This window comes from Hypanus sabinus, chromosome 1 (assembly GCF_030144855.1).
Source record: "Hypanus sabinus isolate sHypSab1 chromosome 1, sHypSab1.hap1, whole genome shotgun sequence".
NCBI classification, from domain to species: Eukaryota; Metazoa; Chordata; class Chondrichthyes; order Myliobatiformes; family Dasyatidae; genus Hypanus; species Hypanus sabinus.
Genome location: NC_082706.1, coordinates 7,226,905 through 7,253,634, shown reverse-complemented (window position 1 = coordinate 7,253,634; position 26,730 = coordinate 7,226,905). Strand labels below are relative to the sequence as shown.

At 43.6% G+C, this 26,730-nt stretch overlaps 1 protein-coding gene across 13 annotated transcripts in view; it reads right to left on the bottom strand.

Moving 5' to 3' along the window:
* Positions 1-14,581: 14,581 nt before the first annotated feature.
* Positions 14,582-26,730, bottom strand: part of LOC132390878 (LIM domain-binding protein 1-like) — a 41,934-nt gene continuing 29,785 nt past the window's right edge. For 7 of the 13 annotated variants that reach the window (XM_059963420.1, XM_059963430.1, XM_059963424.1 and 4 more), the window contains exon 11: positions 14,582-20,372. In XM_059963420.1, coding sequence (XP_059819403.1) covers positions 20,151-20,372 — 222 coding nt within the window. In that variant the 3' untranslated portion in view covers positions 14,582-20,150. The other 6 variants (XM_059963453.1, XM_059963472.1, XM_059963459.1 and 3 more) reach the window with 3 other exon arrangements.

The window sequence follows — 26,730 nt, the reverse complement described above, 5'->3', positions numbered from 1 at the left end:
GGGAACTCCAGATGTTCACAGGGAGAAACATACAGAGTCATTACATACAGAATTGAACCCCGATTGCTGACACTGTGAAGCTTTACACCACACTGCTGCCCATGGAAGGTTCAGCTTTCTTGTAGGAAATGTATTCGAATATGGTGAAGAAAAGTTCAATTCCAGTTTAATGCCATTCAACTGTATACATGTATAATTACAAACGAAACAACTCTCTTCAGAATCAGGTTTAATATCACCCAATATATGTAATGAAATCTGTTGTTATGCAACAGCAGTACATTGCAAATCATAATGAAAAAACTGCAAATTGTAGTAAAAAGTGTATATACATTTTGTAAGTTTAATAAGTAGTGTCAAAACAGTAGTGAGGTGGTGTTCGTGGATTCAATGTCCATTTAGCAATCTGATGGCAGAGGGGAAGAAACCGTTCCTGAATCGTTGAGTGTGTGCCTCCTCCATGATGGTAACAATGAGAAGAGAGCACGTCCTCAGTGATTGGGTCCTTAACAATGGATGTTGCCTTTTTGCGGTATCGCTCCTTGAAGATGTCCTGGATGCTGGGGACTTCTGGACCAAGGTGCACAATACAGTGCATGTAACTCAAACACAACAATGGTCTCACTGAGCAACCCATGTCCTAAGACCAGGGTACCTCCTGCCTGATGGTAGGAGATCAAAGGGACTGTTGGATGGGTGGGAGGGATCACTGACAAAGCTAAGGGCCTTACATCTTGCATGGGTGGCAGCAAGATCTTTGTAAGTAACTATAAAAGTACCCTTGTATGTATACAAGGGTACTTGTATTAAAAGGAAACATGTAGTCGGGACAAAGGGAACACCAAGACACTGACAATCTCTGGGATTCCTCACACCAGCCAGCCACCCCTACATTCTTCAAAAGCGGGAAACATTTATCAGGCAGGGAGCAGGCAGTTCTGGTTAAGTTTGTGTGCTTTTAGCACCATCCTGTGGTAAGTGTTAGAATTGATCCAAACTCTGATTGGTCCATATGTGTATAGTTTGTGTTAAACTTTGGAGATGGGTTGGGCACGTGATGAGACGAGAGGCCAACTCCATCGTCAAGACAGCCCGTCACTGGATCCCTGAAGGGCGGAGGAAATGCGGGAGACCAAAGACAATTTAGCACCATACCATAGAGGCAGAAATGGGGACACTGACACACCTGGGGCATAGTAGAGAAGGTGGCCAAGGATAGGCAGTGATGGAGGTCCTTCATTGCTGCCCTAAACACCAGCAGCATACCGGGGAGTAATACTCTGTGTTACAACAGTCCAGGTGTGGTGGTCATAAATCACACATGGAATAAATATTTACTCTGACTGAATTATGTGAGAAAAGTAACTAAATTGGAGTTTTCTGTTCAGTTCTGATGGCGTCATTATAGGTAGGAAGTTTTAGAGAGGGTGCAGAGGCGATTTACCAGGATGCTGCCTGGATTAGAGAGGGTAACCATATAACCATATAACAATCACAGCACGGAAACAGGCCATCTTGGCCCTCCTAGTCCGTGCCGAACCCTTAATCTCACCTAGTCCCACCTACCCGCACTCAGCCCATAACCCTCCACTCCTTTCCTGTCCATATACCTATCCAATTTTACCTTAAATGACACAACTGAACTGGTCTCTACTACTTCTACAGGAAGCTCATTCCACACAGCTATCACTCTTTGAGTAAAGAAATACCCCCTCGTGTTTCCCTTAAACTTCTGCCCCCTAACTCTCAAATCATGTCCTCTAGTTTGAATCTCCCCTACTCTCAATGGATACAGCCTGTTCACGTCAACTCTATCTATCCCTCTCAAAATTTTAAATACCTCGATCAAATCCCCCCTCAACCTTCTACGCTCCAAAGGATAGAGACCTAACTTGTTCAACCTTTCTCTGTAACTTAATTGCTGAAACCCAGGTAACATCCCAGTAAATCGTCTCTGCACTCTCTCTAATTTATTGATATCTTTCCTATAATTCGGTGACCAGAACTGCACACAATATTCCAAATTTGGCCTTACCAATGCCTTGTACAACTTTAGCATTACATCCCAACTTCTGTACTCAATGCTTTGATTTATAAAGGCCAGCGTTCCAAAAGCCCTCTTCACAACCCTATCTACATGAGACTCCACTTTCAGGGAACTATGCACAGTTATTCCTAGATCTCTCTGTTCCTCTGCATTCCTCAATGCCCTACCATTTACTCTGTATGTTCTATTTGGATTATTCCTGCCAAAATGTAGAACCTCACACTTCTCAGCATTAAACTCCATCTGCCAACGTTCAGCCCATTCTTCTAACCGGCATAAATCTCCCTGCAAGCTTTGAAAATCCACCTCATTATCCACAACACCTCCTACCTTAGTATCATCGGCATACTTACTAATCCAATTTACCACCCCATCATCCAGATCATTTATGTATATTACAAACAACATTGGGCCCAAAACAGATCCCTGAGGCACCCCGCTAGTCAACGGCCTCCATCCCGATAAACAATTATCCACCACTACTCTCTGGCATCTCCCATCTAGCCACTGTTGAATCCATTTTATTACTCCAGCATTAATACCTAACGACTGAACCTTCTTAACTAACCTTCCATGTGGAACTTTGTCAAAGGCTTTGCTGAAGTCCATATAGACTACATCCACTGCCTTACCCTCGTCAACATTCCTCGGAACTTCTTCAAAAAATTCAATAAGGTTTGTCAAACATGACCTTCCACGCACAAATCCATGCTGGCTACTTCTAATCAGATCCCGTCTATCCAGATAATTATAAATACTATCTCTAAGAATACTTTCCATTAATTTACCCACCACTGATGTCAAACTGACAGGTCTATAATTGCTAGGCTTCCTTCTAGAACCCTTTTTAAACAATGGAACCACATGAGCAATACGCCAATCCTCCGGCACAATCCCCGTTTCTAATGACATATTAAAGATCTCCGTCAGAGCTCCTGCTATTTCTACACAAACTTCCCTCAAGGTCCTGGGGAATATCCTGTCAGGACCCGGAGATTTATCCACTTTTAAATTTCTTAAAAGCACCAGTACCTCCACCTCTTTAATTGTCATAGGTTCCATAACTTCCTTACTTGTTTCCCACACCTTAGACAATTCAATATCCTTCTCCTTAGTGAATACCGAAGAGAAGAAATCATTCAAAATCTCTCCCATCTCCTTCGGTTCCACACATAGCTTACCACTCTGATTCTCTAAGGGGCCAATTTTATCCCTCACTATCCTCTTGCTTTTAATATAACTGTAGAAACCTTTTGGATTTACTTTCACCTTATTTGCCAAACCAACCTCGTATCTTCTTTTAGCTTTTCTAATCTCTTTCTTAAGATTCCTTTTACATTCTTTATATTCCTCGAGCAATTCCTTTACTCCATGCTGCCTATATCTATTGTAGACATCCCTCTTTTTCTGAACCAAATTTCTAATATCCCTTGAAAACTATGGTGCTCTCAAACCTTTAACCTTTCCTTTCACCCTAACAGGAACATAAAGATTCTGTACCCTCATAATTTCACCCTTAAATGACCTCCATTTCTCTATTACATCCTTCCCATAAAACAACTTGACCCAATCCACTCTCTCTAAATCCTTCGCATCCCCTCAAAGTTAGCCTTTCTCCAATCAAAAATCTCAACTCTAGGTCCAGTCCTGTCCTTCTCCATAATTATATTGAAGCTAATGCTATTGTGATCACTGGACCCGAAGTGCTCCCCAACACATACATCTGTCAGCTGACCTATAGCATTCCCTAACAGGAGATCCAACACTGCCCCATCTCTAGTCGGTACTTCTATGTATTGTTGCAAAAAACTATCCTGCACACATTTCACAAACTCTAAACCATCCAGCCCTTTTACAGAATGAGCTTCCCAGTCTACGTGTGGAAAATTAAAATCTCCCACAATCACCACCTTGAATGAGAGGGTGCAGAGGAGATTCACCAGGATGCTCCCTGGATTAGAGAGGGTGCAGAGGAGATTCACCAGGATGCTGCCTGGATTAGAGAGGGTGCAGAGGAGATTTACCAGGATGTTTCCTGGATTAGAGAGGGTGCAGAGGAGATTCACCAGGATGCTGCCTGGATTAGAGAGGGTGCAGAGGAGATTTGCCAGGATGCTACCTGGATTAGAGAGGGTGCAGAGGAGATTGACCAGGATGCTGCCTGGATTAGAGAGGGTGCAGAGGAGATTGACCAGGATGCTGCCTGGATTAGTGAGGGTGCAGAGGAGATTGACCAGGATGCTGCCTGGATTAGAGAGGGTGCAGAGGAGATTGATCAGGATGCTCCCTGTATTAGAGAGGGTGCAGAGGAGATCTACCAGGATGTTTCCTGGATTAGAGAGGGTGCAGAGGAGATTCACCAGGATGCTGCCTGGATTAGAGAGGGTGCAGAGGAGATTTGCCAGGATGCTACCTGGATTAGAGAGGGTGCAGAGGAGATTCACCAGGATGCTGCCTGGATTAGAGAGGGTGCAGAGGAGATTGACCAGGATGCTGCCTGGATTAGAGAGGGTGCAGAGGAGATTTACCAGGATGTTTCCTGGATTAGAGAGGGTGCAGAGGAGATTGACCAGGATGCTGCCTGGATTAGAGAGGGTGCAGAGGAGATTGACCAGGATGCTGCCTGGATTAGTGAGGGTGCAGAGGAGATTGACCAGGATGCTGCCTGGATTAGAGAGGGTGCAGAGGAGATTGATCAGGATGCTCCCTGTATTAGAGAGGGTGCAGAGGAGATCTACCAGGATGTTTCCTGGATTAGAGAGGGTGCAGAGGAGATTCACCAGGATGCTGCCTGGATTAGAGAGGGTGCAGAGGAGATTTGCCAGGATGCTACCTGGATTAGAGAGGGTGCAGAGGAGATTCACCAGGATGCTGCCTGGATTAGAGAGGGTGCAGAGGAGATTGACCAGGATGCTGCCTGGATTAGAGAGGGTGCAGAGGAGATTTACCAGGATGTTTCCTGGATTAGAGAGGGTGCAGAGGAGATTCACCAGGATGCTGCCTGGATTAGAGAGGGTGCAGAGGAGATTTGCCAGGATGCTACCTGGATTAGAGAGGGTGCAGAGGAGATTCACCAGGATGCTGCCTGGATTAGAGAGGGTGCAGAGGAGATTGACCAGGATGCTGCCTGGATTAGTGAGGGTGCAGAGGAGATTGACCAGGATGCTGCCTGGATTAGAGAGGGTGCAGAGGAGATTGATCAGGATGCTCCCTGTATTAGAGAGGGTGCAGAGGAGATCTACCAGGATGTTTCCTGGATTAGAGAGGGTGCAGAGGAGATTTGCCAGGATGCTACCTGGATTAGAGAGGGTGCAGAGGAGATTGACCAGGATGCTGCCTGGATTAGAGAGGGTGCAGAGGAGATTTACCAGGATGCTGCCTGGATTAGTGAGGGTGCAGAGGAGATTGACCAGGATGCTGCCTGGATTAGAGAGGGTGCAGAGGAGATTGATCAGGATGCTCCCTGTATTAGAGAGGGTGCAGAGGAGATCTACCAGGATGTTTCCTGGATTAGAGAGGGTGCAGAGGAGATTCACCAGGATGCTGCCTGGATTAGAGAGGGTGCAGAGGAGATTTGCCAGGATGCTACCTGGATTAGAGAGGGTGCAGAGGAGATTCACCAGGATGCTGCCTGGATTAGAGAGGGTGCAGAGGAGATTGACCAGGATGCTGCCTGGATTAGAGAGGGTGCAGAGGAGATTTACCAGGATGTTTCCTGGATTAGAGAGGGTGCAGAGGAGATTGACCAGGATGCTGCCTGGATTAGAGAGGGTGCAGAGGAGATTGACCAGGATGCTGCCTGGATTAGTGAGGGTGCAGAGGAGATTGACCAGGATGCTGCCTGGATTAGAGAGGGTGCAGAGGAGATTGATCAGGATGCTCCCTGTATTAGAGAGGGTGCAGAGGAGATCTACCAGGATGTTTCCTGGATTAGAGAGGGTGCAGAGGAGATTCACCAGGATGCTGCCTGGATTAGAGAGGGTGCAGAGGAGATTTGCCAGGATGCTACCTGGATTAGAGAGGGTGCAGAGGAGATTCACCAGGATGCTGCCTGGATTAGAGAGGGTGCAGAGGAGATTGACCAGGATGCTGCCTGGATTAGAGAGGGTGCAGAGGAGATTTACCAGGATGTTTCCTGGATTAGAGAGGGTGCAGAGGAGATTCACCAGGATGCTGCCTGGATTAGAGAGGGTGCAGAGGAGATTTGCCAGGATGCTACCTGGATTAGAGAGGGTGCAGAGGAGATTCACCAGGATGCTGCCTGGATTAGAGAGCATATCAGGATAGGCTGAGCAAACTAGGGCTTTTCTCTTTGAAGTGAAGGATGAGAGTTGAATTGACAGAGGTGGATAAGATGAAATGGAGCTTAGAGAGAGTTGGCAGCCAGCGCCTTTTCCAGGGTGGCAATACCTAATGTGAGAAGGCATAATTTTAAGTTGATTGGAAAAAAGGGTTGTCAAAGGTAAGGGTTTTTTACACACACTGATAGAGGCAAAGAGTAGTGGATATGGCCTGTTCCATCATGCGCCAAGACCTCCTGACCATTGAGCACATTGACATGGAGCTTTGTCACAGGACAACAGCATCCATTATCAAGGACCCCACTACTCAGTCCATGCTCTCTTCTTGTTGCTGCCATTCGGGACAAGTTACAGGAGCTTCAAAATGCACACCACCGTGTTCAAGAGCAGTTATTACCCCTCAACAATCAGGCTCTTGAACCAAAGATTGGACCGCTGGAAAACGATGCAGGAGAGGTGATAATGGGGGAACAACAAAATAACAATTGGACTAAATAAGTATTTTGCATCAGCCTTCACTGTGCAAGACACTAGCAATATGGTGGAAGTTCCAGGTGTCAGGGGGCATGAAGTATGCGAGGTTACGATGAATAGAGAGAGGTGTTTGTAAAATTGAAAGTTCTTAAGGTAGGTAAGTCACCTGGATGAGATAGTGTACTCTCCAGAATTCTGACAGAGGCTGAAGAGATCGTGGAGGCATTAGTAATAATCTTTCAAGAATCACTAGATTCTGGAATGGTTCTGGAAGACTGGAAAACTCCACTCTTCAAGATAGGAGAGAAGCAGAAGAAAGGAAACTATAGGCCAGTTAGTCTGACCTCTGTGGTAGAGAAGATGTTGGAGTCAGTTATTAAGGATGAGATCTCAGGGTACTTGAGGGACACGATAAAATGGGCCGTAGTCAGCATGGTTTCCTCAAGGGAAAATCTTGCCTGCAAATATGTTGGAATTCTTTGAGGAAGTAACAAGCAGGATAGACAAAAGAGAATCAGTTGATATTGTATACTGGGATTTTCAGATGGCCTTTGACAAGGTGCCACACATGAGTCTGCTTAACAAGCTACAAGCCCATGGTATTACAAGAAATGTTCTAGCATGGATAAAGCAGTGGCTGATTGGCAGGGGGCACAGAGTGGGTATAAAGGGAGCCTTTTCTGACTGGCTGTGGTGACTAGTAGTGTTCCACAGGGGTCTGTGTTGGGACCGATTATATGTCAATGATTTGGTTGATGGAATTGATGGTTTCGTTGCAAAATTTGCAGATGATGTGAAGATAGGTGGAGGGGCAGGTAGTTTTGAGGAAGTAGAGAAGCTAAAGAAGGATTTGGACAGATGAGGAGGATGGGTAAAGAAGTGGCAGATGGAATACAGTGCCAGGAAGTGTATGGTCATGCACTTTGGAAGAAGAAATAATAGGGCTGATTTTTTTCTGAATGAAGAGAAAATGCAAAAAAACCAAGGTACAAAGGGAAGTGCAGGATTCCCTAAAGGATTATTTACAAGTTGAGTCTGTGGTGAGGGAGAGAAATGCAATGTTAGCATTCATTTCAAGAGGACTAGAACATAAAAGCAAGGATGTAATGCTGAAACCTTTTAAAGCCCTGGTGAGGCCTCACTTGGAGTATTGTGAGCAGGTTTGGGCCCCTTATCTCAGGAGGGAAGTGCTGAAACTGGAGAGGGTTCAAAAGAGGTTCACGAAAATGATTCTAGGATTCAATGGCTTGTCATACGAAGAGTGTCTGATGGCTCTGGGCCTGTATTCACTAGAATTCAGAACAGTGAGGGGTGATCTCATTGAAACCTGTTGAGTTGTGATATAGTGGATATATAGGAAGGAGTGAACTCAGCAGGCCAGGTAGCGATGGAAAAGAGCAAACAGTTGGCATTTCAGGCTAAGACCTCCTTCAGGGCTGGGCGGGAAGATGCCAGGATAAAAAGGGGAGGAGAGTGGAAGGGCGTTAGCTGGAAGCTGATTGGTGAAGCCAGGTGGGTGGGAAAGGTCAAGGACTGGAGAGGAGGGAGTCTGACAGGAGAGGGGAGTGGACCACAGGCGAAAGGGAGGGTACCCGGTGTATAATAGTCAGGTGAGAAGAAGTAAAAAGTCAAGATGAAGGAACAGAGCAGGGGAGGGGGAAGTTTTGTTCACTGAAAGGAGAAGTATTCCTGAGTCTCTGCCTGGGAAAACTGAGAGGAAGCTACTGACACAATGAAGGAAGCCCTGGTCACAGCCACAGATACAGGACTTCATTACTGCCTTAAACTCCAGTGGCATTATAGGCAGTAGAGTTGTTAACTCTCCACAACAGAGCAGGCAGAAAATCACTCCACCTATCTCCACCTACAGCAGGAGCAGGCCAGAATAAATGGACCAGGCCAAAAGGAAGCTTGTAACACTGGAGACTCATCCAGGAAAGAGAATGGGATTAAAGACAAGAAAAGTAAGGTAACTCTGGGGAATTAGAAGATTGCCAACAATGGCAGACTTTTAAATCAATTATTATAGATGTACATTCCATTAAAAAATGTTTTTAAAATATAGGAAAATAGTCCATTAGTGGCTAATTCAAAGGGTTAAGAATAACAACAGATTGAGATAGGTTCAATGTTGTTTCACTGGAGGCCTGAAGATTGGCAGCTAGAGGAAGCAGCAATTAAAATATTGATACAGAAATGAGCAAATTAATAATTATGGTAAAAGCATTCACAATTCCAAAAGAGATCTGCATAACTATATACTCCATAAAGACAACAGGAAAAATATGCAGAATAAGTTCATTTATTTATTTAGAGGTACAGCGTGGAACTGACCCTTTCAGCCCAACGAGCTGCACCACCCAGCAACCTACCGATTTACCCCCAGCGACATCACAGGGCAACTTACACTCATTTTACTTTCTTACTTACTTTCCATTCATTCTTTATGCACTGAGTCATATGACGTGGGTGATCGTGGTCTTGACCATGATTGTCCTTGGCAAATTTTTCTACAGAAACATTGTCTTCTTCAGGGTAGAGTCTTTACAAGACGGGTGACCCCAGCCATTATCAACACTCTTCAGAGATTGTCTGCCTGGTGTCAGTGGTCACATAACCAGGACTTGTGATTATGCACCAGCTGCTCGTACGACCATCCACCACCTGCTCCCATGGCTTCACGTGACCCTGATCAGGGGCTAAGCAGGTGCTACACCTTGCCCAAGGGTGACCTGCAGGCTAGCGGAGGGAAGGAGCGCCTTACACCTCCCTTGGTAAAGGTGTATCTCCACCCTGCTACCAATTAGCCTACCAATAAATATTTTGAATAGGTCACCATTTCATATGACAGGACAAATATAATTGAATTAGAGTATAATTAAAGTGTCTAATTATAGTGAGTTACTCATAGTTGTTTAACATTGCAAAAGCAAAAATATTGGAGCAACTAAGGCAATTTGGCCGGTTTCCAACACAGAGGACTACGGAAATGATGGATGCATGAACAATTTTACAAAGCTTCCTCACATATACCTAGCGACAATGAAATGCAGTAAAGGCAACACCAACGGAGAGCAAAGATAGGAAATACTAGGCTGGCAAGTTGTAGAATTTATCATTGTGGGGGCAGCCACAGGTGACACAGGGGTGGTGCATGCAAAGTTCTGCTTTCAGTCCACAAAGAACTAGTCTTGAATCTCACCTCAGGTAATATTTGAACGAAGCTTGCTCACTCTTCTTGTGATGGTGCGGTTACCTCCAGGGACTCCAGTCTCCTCTTAATAAGTTAATTGGTTACTGTTGTACCAACCCTCAGTCAGTAGATAGCAGGAAATCATGGGGTGGAGGGGGGCATTAAAGGGCAAATGAGTGAGAATAGTAACCCAAGAGAACCAAGTGAGAGAATGAGACTGAAGGAGTTGCTCAATGGAGGGAATGGACTATTTATGAACAGGACGCTTAGAAAAGGGAGCCATGGTTATTACATTATTACAGCTCCGGGTGTCGGAGTTCAGAGTTCGATGCCAGCATCCTCTGTAAGGAGTTTGTACATCTTCCCCATGGGATGTGTGGGCGCCCTCCAGAAACTCCAGTTTCCTCCCACAGACCAAAGGTGTAACGGCTGGTGGGTTAATTGGTCATTATAAGTTGTCCTGTGATTAGGCTAAGGGTTAAATCGGTGGTTGCTGGCAGTGCAGCTTGAAGGGCCAATTCTGTCCTGATTCTCTGAATCAGGGGTTCCCAACCTGAGGTCCACAGACCTCCTGCTTGATGGTATTGGTTGATGGCATAACAAAGGTTGGGAACCCCTGGTCTAAGTAAATAAATTAAAATAAATAAAATAAAATCTTGACCTTAATAGACAGCCAATATATTTTTATGAAGGAGAAACACACACACGCACGCATAAATCTATTGAAAGTTTTGCAGTTTGTAACCAGCAAGATGGACAAAGGGTGGGGGGGGGGGAGTGGATGGAGGAAAGTATTTGATACCGCATTACATCACATGTTAAGATACTGAGGAGTCTCAAGATTAGAGAGAAAACACACAAAATGCTGGAGGAACTCAGCATGTCAGGTAGCATCTACAGAGAGGAATAAAGAGTCGATGTTTCAGGCCAAGACCCTTCAACAGGTCATTTCCAGCATCTGCAGAACCTCTTGTGTTACAGATAACAAAATTAATATGGGTAGTAAAAGGAGAGAAAGCAACAGGAATAAACGAGCCGTTAATATTGAAGAACAGGCAGACAGACCTTACATTGGGGTGTCACGAACCAATACAGGGCTATCGGGTGTCAGTATTAATGATAAACACGAGATTCTGCAGATGCTGGAAATATAGAGCAACACACACACAAAATGCAGGAGGAACTCAGCAGATCAGGCAGCATCTACAAAGGGAAATAAACAATTGTTCTTTTGACTGAGACACTTTAAAAGCAAGAGTAGGAAAATCAGGGTGGAACTGCTGAGCAGATGGAGAGAGAATGGCAAAACAAAGGCAACTCCACCCTCCCCATTCTCATTTTCCTTTTGCCATTCTGGCTCCTCCCTTACCCTCAGGTTCCCCTCCTCTTTCTGCTATCCCCATTGTTCACCGTCCTTCAGTCAGATACCTTCTTCAGCTCTTCACCTATCACCACCCAGCTTCTTAATGCCTCCTCACTTGCTCTCACCTAACATTTGCCAGCTTGTACTCCACCCTGCCTCCTTCCTTTCCTGTCCTGCTGAAGGGTCTTGGCCCTCCCTATAGATGCTGCCTGACCTGCTGATTTTCCCGTGTGTGTGTGTTCTTCATTATTAACGACGTGGATGTGAAAAGCAAAGTAAGAAAGCGAACAGTGAGGGAGGCTCACCCTCTGCATCAGGCTATGGACAGCTTAGAACCGGGAAGGTGGGAAATGCAGCACGCTGTGTAGACAGGATCAGAATATTTATTAAATGATGATAAACTGGTGTATGGCAAATCATCCTGTGTGGGTTCACAAGATGCAGAATAAACAAGCAAATGATATGAAGGCAAACAGCACTTTACCAATCTAAACTCCTTGTGTTGAAGAGGTTTTGCTGGAATATTATGAGGCTTTGAGAAGTGCAAACACTTCTGTCTCCCTAAGGATGGGTACGCTTGGCATGGTAATATTGGCATGGTTTTATCAGATCAATTGCTAGGCTATAAAGACAGGGACAATTAATAGAGTCATAGAAAACTACAGCACAAAAACAGATCCTTCAGCCCATCTAGTCTGTGGCAAATCATTTAAGTCCCATCGACCTGCACCGGGACCATAGTCCTTCATACCTCTCTCATCCATGTACCTATCCAATCTTAAATGTTAAAATTGAGCAGGAATGCATCACTTGCTCTAGCAGCTCGTTCCACACTTTGGCTCTTCGGAGTTTAGCTCAGGTGAACTCAGGATGTACAAGCCAAGGATTTGTTTTCATTCAGTGGAGAATGGAAAATTAAGAGGCACTGTTTCAACACAGGGTATTGGCCATTTAGGAGAGAGGAGACTTATTTTGAGCACTGTTGGAAAATCTCTGGAATTCCCCATCTAAGAGTGATGTGCTTAGTCAGATCTGGTAATAATGTGCTTCACACATTTCTTGGGTCTGACAGAATCAGAATTTATTACCTCGGATGGGTTATGAAATGTTCATGGCAGCAATACAGAGTGTAGGGATGGCCTTATGGTGGTAGGAATGCACAGAAGACCACTGTATCTTGGGCACAGATGTGAACATACAATAGGCTCACTGCACTGAGGCCATGACCTGCTCCAGCTGTTCCATGCTTCATGTCTACGGACTCACCTTTGTTCTGAAGTGAATTGACCTTATTTCTTACATCCTTTACAATAATGAGTAAAAAATCTTTACATTTAGTCTCCATCTGAATGTGTAATGTGCAATTTATAGTAATTTGTTATGAATAGTATGTACAACAGGACAGTCAATATAACATAGAAATACAGTTGCATCAGTGTGAATTAATCAGTCTGATGGCCTGGTGGAAGAAGCTGTCCCCGGAGCCTGTTGGTCCTGGCTTTTATGCTGTGGTACCATTTCCTGGGTGGTAGCAGCTGGAACAGTTTGTGGTTGGGGTGACTCGGGTCCCCAATGATCCTTCGGGCCCTTTTTACACACTCTGTGAATGTCCTGAATAGTGGGAAGTTCACAACTACAGAGTTGGACTGTGCGCACCACTCTCTGCAGAGTCCTGCGATTGAGTTCCCATACCAGGCAGTGATGCAGCCAGTCAGGGTGCTCTCAATTATGCCCCTGCAGAAAGTTCTTAGGATTTAGGGACTCATGCCAAACATTTTCCACCGTCTATAAGGCAAAAGATGTGCTGTTGTGCTTTTTTCACCACACAGCCGCTATGTACAGACCACAAGAGATGCTCGGTGATGTGCATGCCAAGGGACTTAAAGCTGTTCACCTTCTCAACCCCAGATCCATTGATGTCAATAGGGGTTAGTCTGTCTCCATTCCTCCTGCAATCTACAACCAGCTCCTTTGTTTTTGTGACATTGAGGGAGAGGTTGTTTTCTTGACACCACTGTGTCAGGGTGATGACTTCTCTGTAGGCTGCGTCATTATTGTTTGAGATAAGGCTTATCAGTGCAGTATCACCAGTAAATTGGAGCTGTGGGTGGCAACACATTCATGGGTATACAGAGAGTAAAGCAGGGGGCTTACCACACAGCCCTGAGGGGCACCTGTGTTGAGGATCAGAGGTGAGGGAGCCCACTCTTAACACCTGTCAGCCATCTGACAGGAAGTCCAGGATCCAGCTGCGCAAGGCAGGGTGAAAGCTGAGATCTCTAAGCTTCTTGTCAAGCCTGTTGGGAATTATGGTGTTGAATGCTAAACTGTAGTCCAAGAACAGCATTCTCACATTAGCATCCTTCTTCTCCAGGTGTGTAGAGCAGTGGCTATTGCATCATGTCGATTGGTTGTGTCAGTAGGCGAATTGTTGAGGGTCCGTTGTGGGTGACAGCATGCTGCAGGTATAGTCCTTGACCAGCCTCTAAAAGCATTTGCTTGGTGAGGTGATTGTGACAGGACACTAGTCCTTCAGACGTGTTACCTTGGTCTTTTTAGGTACAGGGACAATGATGGACGCTTTGATGCAGGAGGGCACTCTACACCCTTGCGGCTGTCTTTCTGTCCTTAGCAAACTGCTGCTTGCTTTTATTATTTGCACGATTTGGTTTTTTTTTTAAACATTGGATGCTTGTTGGATTTTTTTTAGTTCTATTGGGTTTCTTTGTTTCATGGCTGTCTGTTAGGAGCCAAATCTCAAGATGTATATGAATGTACTTTGAACGTCACATTTTTTTGGTTTCTCTGTCAGAATCAGAATTAAGAGTTATCATCACTGATGGGTTATGACATTTGCTTGTGGTACCAGTACTGGGTGTTGAGATGGCCTCATGGCCCTAGGTACACACAGAAGACCACCAAGGTTGTCACCGTATCTCCAGCACAGATGTGAACAAATTAGAGGCTCACACCAGCAGTAGAAGTAAAAGACCTAAAGATGTGGAGGCAGGTCATTGGGTATATTTAATGCAGAGGTTGATAGATTATCGATTAGTCAGTGCGTGAAGGGATATGGGGAGAACACAGGAGAAATGGATCAGCCATGATGGAATGGCAAAGCAGACTCAATGGTGAACTGGTCTAATTCTGCTCCTATATCTTATGGTCTTATGGATTAAATAAAGAACTGACAGACACATAGAGCCAAGAAAAGTTTTTATTCAAATAGTTTAACAATTTATAATGGTCAATCCAACAAGAACTCAATGTTCTAGTCCATAGTGATCTGGTATAAAAAGCAGGTTATATATTTCACATGTTCAGAAATGTAAAAGCGGGCTACAGTCATCACTTCATCTCACGCCCAACATATTTACATATTCCTGCCACTCTGCAGGAGATTCCAGGTCAAATGTCACAAAGGATTTCACAGATTACTAAAAGGTAATGGAGAGAATGACATGTTATGGATCAGACAAGAAAAAGCAGAAGCAAGACCAAACGGGTTTCTTTAATCCTAGAGTTAATTTTTTTTTAGTTTATTAGTACCCTCTCTCAATTGTGACATCAGGGCACTACTGTCCTGGAGTGGCCTGGATACAAAGTGAAGATTCTGGTAAAGTATCAGCATATTTACTGCCCAAAGCAATATACCTTCCCTGACTTATAACCCAACTTCCTTAAGGAGGGGTCAACAGAATCAAGGAAAAAGTTAAGATATTGTTTAAACCTGCCAACCCATTGTCCTGCTATGCCTATATACCCAATGTCCTAGAAGATACTTGAAAGCTTACCAATACCAGGTCAATGACCACCTTTCAATGAATGAAACACTGAAAACTCCAGGGTCAGCAGTGATTTTTGTCATGTAACACTTTATTAGAGAATGATTTAGTAAATAGCACCACACAGTGATTACATGGATGATTAACAGAACCCCTTTTGTAGGATCCTAGTTTGGGGAATAACTCTTGCTGTAACAACATTAAAGAGCTTGTTATATGGCTCAGTGCAAACAATGACCGATAGATGGCACACACAAAATGCTGGAGAAACTCAGCAGGTCAGGCAGCATTTATGGAGGGAAATAAACAGTCAAAGTTTCAGGTGAAGACCCTTCATCAGGACTGGAAAGGGGGAAGAGGCCAGAGTAAGGAGATGGGGGAGAGGAGAAGGAGTACAAGTTGGCAGGTGACAGGTGAGGGGGAAGGTATGCCGGTGAGAGAGGGAAGGGATGAAGTAAGAAGTTGGCAAGTGATAGCTGAAATGGGGTGAGGGGAAGGTGAAAGAGGTAAAGGGCTGAAGGAGGACAGTTGACCATGGAAGAAAGGGGCATCTGAGAGAGTTAAGAAGAGATGGTGTAAGAGTGGAGCCAGAATTAGGAAGGGAAAAATAAAAGGGGGAGAAATTACTGGAAGTCAGAGAAACCTACGTTCATGACATTCAGAATGAAGATCTAAGCTGAGAGACAGATTCCTGTCAACACAAGTACATAGCCACGAATGCAAAAACAGATATGAACTGAACTTTTGCACATAACACTAATGAACAGGAGAGAAAGCACAGGATGTGGTGCAAATGTACTGTATTTTATTCTGGTATGCATCTTAATCAAAACTCACTAAACTGATGGGATTCATACAGGCAGAGAAATGGAAAAGGATTACAGCTAGCAAAAACAAAATAATCACTTGTAGCAGACTATTTGCTTACTTTTATGGTTTGCATAATTATTTTTCCTCTCTCTCTTTGCACATTGGGTGTTTGTCAGCCTTTTTAATGGGTTCTTTTTCGGTTTCTTGTTTTGTGACTGCCTGTAAGGAGACAAACCTCTAAGGTGTATGATGCATACATACTTTGATAATAAATGTACTTTGAACTTGGGACTCTGATAGCAAGTATGAATTATTACTCAGGTCAGGCAGCATCTACAGAGAGGAATAAAGAGCTGACATTTTGGGTCGAGAACCTTCACCAGTCCTGATTCCCCTCCACTGATGCTGAATCCCTCCAGCATTGTCTGTGTGTGTTAGTTACTCTGGATTTCCAGCAACTGCAGGATCTCCTGAGTTTATGTTCATCGCTCACACACAAGGAGACCAGTTTGGTGATAGTGACCAGGCTGTTTTCCTTGTGCATGCTGATCAGATGCTGGCTGTATCCTCTAGAACTCACTCTAGAAAAGTGTTCATGACTTAGGAGAACAGTTAGTGATCACGTCAAAGCACATAGTGAGTTGGGAGTTCATCTGAAGTGGACAATCACATAGGAATCAAATCTGACTCTAGATAATAAAGACAGCCATAAATTATTAACAGTTAATTAAAAGAGTAGCTGAGTACTGAGGATCCCAGAGTGCAGAGAGAAGGTGTTCCAGACCTCTGTCTGTCTCCCAGAGCAAAAAGCTTCAGTACTAACATAACTAAAGTATGAGATGTGCAGAAGACTGGAGATTGCCATCCTGGTGTCATACTGGTCAGGATGTTGGCAAAGGAAACGTTCAATGTCTTTAAGCAGATATGTTTTTGATTTTTTTTTCCCTTTGGGATAACTTCCATCCCTTTAAACTGGGCCAGTATTCGCTGGAGTTTAGAAGAATGAAAGAGATATAATTGAAACCTATTGATGTGAAAGTGTGGATGTGGCAAGGATGTCTTCTATGGTGGGGAAGTCTAAGATCAGAGGGCACAGCCTCAGAATAGAGATGAGGAGGAATTTATTTAGCCAGAGAGTGGTGAATCTGTGGAATTCATTGCCACAGGCAGCTGTGGATGCTGAGTCACTGGGTATACTTGGAGTTATAGAAAAGTACAGCATAGAAACAGACCCTTCAGCCTATCTAGTCCGTGCTGAGCATTTAAAGCGGACATTGATAGGTTCTTGATTAGTAAGGACGTCAAAGGTTACAGGAGAAGGCAGGAGAATGGCTTCTCAAAATCCAACCCTACATCCCCGCCTTGAGAGGTGGAAATGAGTAAGGCCAGCCAACAGGGTTCTGGTGAAGCTGTAGAGGCCAATCCCCATACAGTGGATGCAGAAGCGTTGATGAACTCCAACCATAACATCGACTTCAGAGGACGATGGAGATGGGAGGTCATTGATGGTCTATGCTCCACTGCAGCCAAGAGCCCAAAGCAAGCAGAACACGGTTAAAAGGGATAATAAATCAGCCATGATGGAAGGCCAGAGGAAACTCAATGGCAGTATTTCCCCATTTGCTATGTCTTATGGTCTAAACCCAGAGGAAACACCATAAAGAATTCTCAATCACGCTATTTTGACCATTCTGCCTATTGTTTCTCCAGTATTTTGTTTTTTTTTTAAAAAAAAGTGGAGTCCAATTTCAGTGACGTTAAGGTATGCACTCAAGGTGTGTGTATCTGTGTGTGTGTGTGTCAGCATGGAGACAGGAACCCTCTGCACAGCTCCAACATACACACCACTGTATAGTCAACACGATATGAACCTTCACAATGCCAGTATCTATGCTGTTGCTTGGTGCACACGGTTTCAGTTAGTGTCAAGTCAACATGATGTGGACAGATCCTCCCTCTGAGTAGCTTTATCCACTTGCATTTACTCAATCGATCGAAATTGTAATCAGATGAAGCATTTCCCTTCAATTAATTTAACTTTTTCTTGTGTTGCCATGGTCGCCAATCACTATCAATGCGACAGGAAACAGGACAATGGTTGTTAAGAGTCGTGCAGTGTGCTTGCACTCCTAGACACCATGCTGCGGACTGACCGGATACAGTTCAGCATCCACAATCCTCCGTGTAGCGAGTCCCGGGTCTCAGCCTAGCAGTGCCAGGGAGACGGTGAGTGGCAGCCATTGTGGATTACCCTGAACCGCTCTCTCACACACACCTCTCAGCTGCCGGTCAACAGCGACATTGACGGAGGCCTGGGATCAGGGATCTGTCCTCTCAGCCTAAGAATGATGCATGGCATGGAGGATCTAAACAGATGGGAGAAATAAAAATTACAAAAAGAAAAACTGACCACGAAGTAATCACTCAGAATAGAAGGACATCCCTTTAGAGCAGAGATGAGGAGGAATTTCTTTAGCCAGAGGGTGGTGAATCCGTGGAATTCATTGCCACAAATGGCTGTCAAGGCCAAGTAAATGGATATATTTGAAGTGAAGGTTGATAGGTTCTTGATTAGTAAGGGCATCAAAGGTTTTGTGGAGAGGGATAATAAATCAGCCATGATAGAATGGCAGGGCAGACTTGATGGGCTGAATGGCCTAACCCGGCTCCTACGTCTTATGTCTCAGCATTTCAGCAAGTTCTGGAAATCCTGAAAACCTCAAAGAAATCCCAGGACCTCTGTACCTGCTGAGGTGGTGGGCGAGAGAGAAGGGTAGATCCTATAGAAGAGAATGAGATTTCTGTGACAGATCTCCCAGATTTGCTTCATGGGTGGCACAAAATCACAGCTGGAAATGTTCTGTGTCCGGTTTGCTTGCAACTACTTGAAAACCCGATGGAACTCAAAAAGCAATTTTTAATTGTCCTTCAACCTTTGACAATGGGGACGAAAACAACTTTGGTTAAAATAAACCATACAAGACAAAAAGCAACCTGTTCAATGCAATAAAATCAATTCATCAGCATTTGACATTAACAATGTTATACAGCACACTAGCACAGAAACTTCAGTTGATAGCAGGGCAAAGATAAGTGCATTAAATCGGAACTGCAGGTGAACTGAAGCATAATCCCAACTAACACTGTTTTAAAAAAAAGCTTGGCTAGGTCTTCTAGGAAGCTCCAGCAAACTCAACAGAGCATTCCAAAAATATTCACCCTCACTTGACTGGGCGAGATATAAAGGAAAGCACAGAATTAATTTAGCATTAAATTCCCCAAGAAAAAAAAATCCTTGTATTTTAGGAAGGGAGTCTGGGTCATCCCCACCTCGAGTATAAGCTTAGTGTTGTGACATTTCAAAATTAATGGAAATACAATTAATCTGACCATTTTTGGTTTCTCACAACTCATCATTAATTATAAATTTAGTTTAACAAATATTCTGAAAGGCCTTGAAAAACACAGACCCAGGTTTTTATTCACCAAGTTTCAAAATGTGAAAGCACCAAACAGTCAGCCATCCCTGTGCAAGATGGATGAAATAATGAGGGAAGTATTTCATATGGATTACTAAAGCTCCCTTTATCCAATCCACAGGAGCTGTGCTTAAACTAAACTCCTCTTAGACATCAGGAAGAAATCCTTGAATGAGTGCCAATAGAACTGAAGGTAAGGCTACAATTTGAATTCAAAACTCTGGTAAAGAGGCAAATGCTGAACAATGCTTACAAGGTCAGCCTTTTCCCTTTGTGAACTTCTGCTGTCCCCCTAGTCCTTAGTGGTGGAAGAATTTCACTGGCATCACGAGTGAACTACATTTCTGGCTTCTAGCCGTCTAATCAACCCAAACCCACTTTCTGTCAGCCACTTTCAGTGCTCGTGGCCATTGGAGAGAAATAAGAAGTAGGAATGAAGCTTGGTTTTCATGTCCATTTTCCATACAGGCAGACAAGATTGGGCATTTAACCAGGGTCACAAGGGCTAGGTTCATGTCCCACATGGTCCAAGTACTCTCCAAATGGATGCAGTTTCACCTCTAAAATATTAATACACTTACTTTATGCCCTGGATCACTGTTCAAGAAGCAGATTTTTTCCATAACTGTCACAAGTGGGTCAAACCTTCGAATGCAAGAGTTCCTGTAACTCTTAAGTTACTAAAGCTCTCAATACCATTACTGAGACGCAGGGTTATCAGACTTGCTCTCCTGGCTTGATGGTGGTTTACTGTTCCAAGGACTGCTACTCCCCAAGGTTGGCAAGTTATGGAAGTCGTCCTCGTCATCGATACCACTGGCTGCATCATACTGGCCGTTCTCTAACCGCGTGATTAGGCGCTCATCCTCGTCACCGAACTCCCCACCCATTAGTGCTGGCTCACCCACAACCATAACGTCCTACAATAAGTAGGTCGCATCGATTACAGCACAGCAAAGACGACAATCAAAAAGAATTGTTCTGCTTTCCCTACACTTCAACCCTGCACCAATTGAAGCATTTTCTTTTGATTGGAACGCAGTAATCCTGCATGTACAACTGGAATGGGAGCTGTAGACCCAGAAATGCTGTCTCAGTTTGGTTCTACTGCTTGGGTCTGTGTGTCCTTCTGTCTACGTTTGTGTCTTTAAATAAACCAGTCAACTACTTTTTTTTATTAAGCTGAAAAATGGTTTTAGAAATATCAATTTTGTACTATTCTTAACTCATATGTATATTGTGCTTGTTTAATTCAGTGAGGAGATCTCACTGGCCGGATGAGTGATGATCAGATCTGCTTCTTGGTAGGATGGGGACAGTTATAACTAACACCTCATGCCGATGCAGGCACAGAAGCGGTGTGAACAATCCTACTTCTGGGGCCAATATGAGATTAGTAAACTGACAAAATTGTTCGAATTTCTCTGAATTTTATGTTTATGGGTAAAGAAACAATGCTCTAAAAAGGACAAAACTTGGATTTATCTCATACTTTTCAGAATGTTCCAGAGGGCTTTACAACCAATAAAACACAATGGGAAGTGGACTTATGTCTACAGAATAAAATAGGGACAATTAACTCACAACAAACTCCCATAAAGAGAAATGTGATAATGAACTGGTAATCTTTTCCTAATACTGGCTCAGGAATACTTCCCCGATTTTCTCCAGAGTCATCATGGAGTTTGTTACATCCACCCGAGAGAGCAGAAGAGGCCTTGATTTAATGACCTGATCAAGAGAGTCAGCCTAGTTTAAATCAATGGAGTGGGTTTAAAACAGTTCCCACTTGGAGAAAGGCAGCAGGCACGGGTGCCAGTAACAGAAAGAAATATTTCAGTGGTGCACTAGCATGGAAACTGTACTAGTGTGAAAACAAATAGAATGAGTGTGATGCAGACATAATTGAAGTCCACACTGCCTTCAATAGGGAAGGGGAGTAGGGCATCAATCGACTTTATTGTAACAGGCAATAGCTCAGATTGCAGACAATTCCCATTGGCCTCACCTGCTGACAAGCACATACTGGGCTGTCCACATGGAAATGGCGACCAGAGAAGAGGTACCCACAATTTCTGTTTGTTCTTTGGTGAGAGACACCCAGAAAAGTTCCTGCTATGCAGTAAGTAGGGTGACTGTCCACAGGAGCTCTCTAATTCGGAACCGTTTGCATCCTTCGTGCTTCAACACATGATGAATAGCGAGGTCTCACATGGTATTTGGTGACTCGGGCACAACAAATTTAAAGGGTACTTTCAGATCAGCTTTAAAAGCTTGCAGTCCTTAGGTAAACCAATAGCATTCAAATGTAATTTAGGAAAGAATGTGCTTGCATTTGCTGTTACCCAATGACCATAACTGGTATTCTCAATGAGGAATCTGGTGTTAAGTATCACTATTGGTTTAAGGGACACCATCTCCTGCATCTTTTCCACTGACAAAAGGCTTAGCTCCAGTTTACATGCAGCAAGAAACGAACTGCTGGAAGAATTCAACAAGTCCGGCAGCATCAGTGGAGGCAGAGAGATGGCTGACATTTCCCAGTAGCCAAACATTTTGATTCCCATTTCCATTCCGGCATGTCGGTCCATGGCCTCCTCTTCTGCCACGATGAGGCCACTCTCAGGGTGGAGGAGCAACTCCTCATATTCCATCTGGGTAGTCTCCAACCTGATGGCATGAACATCCATTTATCCTTCTGGTAAAATACTTTTCCCTCCCTCTTCCTCTATTCCCCACTCTGGGCTTTTAGCTCTTCTCACCTATTATCTCCCACTGGGTACCCCCCTCATTCCCTTTTCCCATGGTCCACTCTCCTCTCCTATCTGATTCCTTCTTCTCCAGTCCTTTACCTTTCCCACCCACCTGGCTTCGCCCATCATCTTCTAGCTATCCTTCTTCCCTTTCCCACACCATTTTACTCTGGTGTTTTCCCCATTCCTTCTCAGTCCTGAAGAAGGGGTCTCAGACCAAAACATCAACTGGTTATTCATTTCCACAGATGTTGCTTGACTTGCTGAGTTCCTCCAGCATCTTGTGTGTGTTGCTTTGGAATTCCAGCATCTGCAGAATCTCTTGCATTTACAAGAGGAGTCCTGGTTCAGACTCCACCAGCACTGTGTGTGTGTGTTGCTTTGAAATTCGAGGATCTGCAGAATCTTGAGTTTACAAGGTGAGGAGTCCTAGTGCAGTTTCTTGACCTGACACATGAACCATCCAATTGAACATTCACTGAAGCTGTCTGACCTACTGAGTTCTTCCAGTGAGTTCTCTTTTTGCTCCAGGTTCCAGTAGTTGGAGTATCTTGTGTTTTCAGTTTGTATGTACACACACTCAGCTGCCACTTTATTGGGTACAGGAGTGGAACCCACTGTGGTTTTCTTCTGTTGCTATAGCCCATCCATTTCAAGGTTCCATGTGTTGTGCATTCAGAGATGCTCTTCTGCACACCACTGTTGTAACGTGTGGTTATTTGAGTTACTGTAATCTTCCTGTCAGCATGAACCACTGGTCCAACCTCTGACCTCAATCATTCACCCACAGAATTGCTGCTCACTGGATGTTTTTTTTTGTTTTTCATACCACTCTCTGTAAACTCTGGAGACATTGTGCATGAAATCGCCAAGAAATCAGCAGTTACTGAGATACTCAAACCGCCCTGTCTGGCACCAATAATCATTCCATGATCAAAGTCACTTAGGTCACATTTCTTCCCCATTTTGATGTTTGGTCTGAACAACAACTGAACTTCTTGTCTACATGCTTTTATCATCCAGTTATTGCCCCATGTTTGGCTAATTAGATATTTACATTAATGATCAGGTGGACAAGTGTGCCTAATAAATTGGCCACAGGGTGTAAATCAGTGCTTTCCCCTCCCCCATCTCATTATTCACGAACGCCCTGTACCCATGTATTGTTGACTTTGTCACTATAATCCCACCAATCTCTTCTGCTTCCCCTTCCTTATTGTGGGAGCTAGGTCAGGCTTCCATAAAACTAGCAATCAGATAATACAATTCAATGTTGGATGCTCAAGGATAAAATGTGGACGTTAAAAAAAAGCATGCAGCCCTCAGTTATGTTGGGCAATCCAATCCCTGAATTTCAATTATTTTTCTGGGTGTCTGTTTAGGATGCAGTTCTAACTTGTCTATCTTCTCTGCACTCTCAGTTCAACGTCCATTATTGTGATAATTTGTGCACAGAATCTTCTTCTGAATTAATTTGATTTGATCACACGGGGGAGAGGTGGTTATCATCTGATCATTCTCTTTTTCATGCCAGATTTGATCTCCAGCTTCCTCCAAGGAAATCTACAGATTTTTATGAATAAAGTCCCTCTGGATTATATTTAATAAATCTTAAAAGTTATAAAGAGCTACCTTGTACAAAATGTCTGCTGACTGCTCAGTATGAAAAAGTTTCTTTAAAAAAAACTTTGATGTGCCGAAATACACCACTTATTGGCCAAAATCTGGCCAAACAACCTTAGTCCTGAACATATTACAGATTTGCCCTATTTACCAACATTTTAGAATATTAATGACTGGGTAATTCTTTGTTCAATTCTGCCAGGGCAGAATCTGAAGTTGAAGTAGTCCAGAGCTCAATCTGGACTATTGTAATGTTCTGTAATATTCTATCAGCCAATTATACCATTCCTCAATATTTTCCAAACAAGGCCATTAGCTTTAATGGTCTGATTTTCAAAGAGTAGAGTGAAATGCTGACAGGTTTCAGTCCAGTTGCAAACTCTCTGTCCCATAACCACACCAGGCTAGTTGGATTCAAGGAATAGAACTCATTTGGTTAGATTCAAGGAAATCCTAACAGCATCAATGCGATTCTTTTAAATGTTTGTCCGCCTTTATGTCTACAACATGGAGGGTAAGACGAAAACCAGTCTCCTGAGTTTTCGAAGCAGTCTGTCTTGTCCCCAGCTGCCGAAACCCACCTATTGTCTAACAATGTTCTACCTTGGCCTAGATTGGTGCAGGGACAGGGGCATAAACCCTACCCTTTTAGCCCAGCAAGTTACTCTCAGGCTGAACCTGCAAGAGAAGAGGGCACTCTTAATCAAAGGCTCATCTTGCCAATCCATTCTCTACTTATTCACTACATGCAATTCCTCAAATTTTATTCGGGTTTTTTTTTAATAGTTGGGAACAATTTGTATTACTTTTTAGGTATCACATCCAATGTATGATACAGAAATCTGCTGTGTTCTTTAGCAAAGGTGTAATAGGTCATTGTTTCTCTGAAGGCTTAAAGGTGATCTAACTTCAATCAATGCAAAGGAGAGTGGTCAATACTTCAATTATTAGCAGGTGATGCTCGAAGATCATTTTTCACACAACACTCTGGTAACATTAATATATTATCTTATCAAACCAAGTACCAAAATGAACTAAAGATTGCCACTCAATGAGACAATGACATTAATTCTCTCAGCAAAGATCAGTTGTTTATTGTTCCTTTCCATGCCTCGTAGCACATGGTGTGGCAACCTTGCTATTTCTTTAACATTTTTGTCTGTATTTTACAAGGCCGAGTTGCTAGCTCAACACTCAGTACAACACGGATGGAAAGCGTGCAAGAAACCAGCCGGATTGGACTGGGATCACTCACCTCGAAGTCCAGTGCTGATGCCACTACACTACCAGCTGACTTCAGCAAAGACTAATCTATCAAAATAATATTTTTCTGGTCATCCATTTTATTGAAGCCTTTGATAACACAAAATGGGCCTTAGTGGAATGTTTTTGGAAAAGACGATGATGAAAATTTGGCTCCCCTAATACAAGATGCCAATTAACCTACAATGGTGGCTGATCAATGACTTCTGTGCCTGCTGAGGTAGTAAGACAGCCAACTCACTCAGAATCTGTGACTTAGAAATGTGTTCTTTACCTGAGCTAAAACCAAGATTACATCCTCACACACAAAATACTGGGGGAAAACTCAGCACATCAGGCAGCATCAATGGAGGGGAACAAACAGTTGGCATTTTAGCTGAAACCCTTCATTGGAACTGGAAAGAATGGGGTGAGGGGGAGAAACCAGAATAAGAAAATGGAACAAGGGAGAGGAGGAGTACAATCTGGAAGATTATAGATGAAAACAGGTGAGGGAGGTGGGTGGGAGAGGCAGAATGAAGTAAGATGTTGGGAGATGATAGGTGGGAGAGTGATAAAAGGCTGAAGGAGGAGGAATCTGATAGGAGAGGAGAACGGACCATGTGGGAAAGGGAAGGAAGAGGGAAACCAGAGGGAGGTGAATGGCAGGAGAGGAGAAAGGGAGAAAGGGGAACCAGAATGGGGAATGTGAATGGCTGAAATGTCAACTGATTCCTGACTGATACTACCTGACTTGCTGAGTTTCTCCAGCATTTAGTGTGTGTTGCTCAAGATTTCCAGCATCTGCTGAACCTTTTGTGTTTAAGATTACAGCCTCTATGCTCAGCATATCAGCCACTGCTGAACTACAACATTAATCCATCTATTTTCCACAGGAAAGGGCACCACCATTATCACTTTCAAACTTTATAATGTGTACCTGCAATATCACTCATAGTCTCACAGATGGAGTAAATCCCTATTGCGAAGTTGGGATTCAAGGCAGAAGACTGGGAAATTACAACTGGAGTTTAAAATACCAATAAAAGGTGGTGTGTGGCTTTAAGGCAAACCTCTGTGAGAGCCTGAGAATTTGAGAAGGTGTGTAAAATTATAATTCATGAACCATAGAATGTAAAGAACACAGCAGGTCAGTACTACACCAAAAACAGACACCTCTCTAAACCCGACTTCCCGCACCTATAAAACATTCAGGGTAAGGAACAGCAAATGTTTCACATGAAGACAAGAGCTTATTGACAGTTTCAAACACTCAGCTTCCATCTACAATTACAAACTAGTTGATGATGGCATCTATATTTGAAGGTCAGTAAGCTGCTTGCTGAATTTCATGGATTTGAAGGTGTCAAAATGCTTCCACGGAATTTATTAGCCAGTTAGCTTTCCCATCCTTCCGTATAAGCCCATATCCGCACACGAATCCAGCAGACCTGTTTACACAGCACTTGCACTGGCTACTGCACTCTGCTTTTGAATTCAGATCCAAATGTGTGTCATCTGAGGTACATTCAGGATTGCAGAACCGTAATTAAGAAATAAGGAAACTCTTTACTTATCTAGATATTTAAGCATCATGGTATTATCGGCATGATTTCTGGTGTCCCTTGGATTTATCCTCCAAGTTCACCTAAAGCAAGGG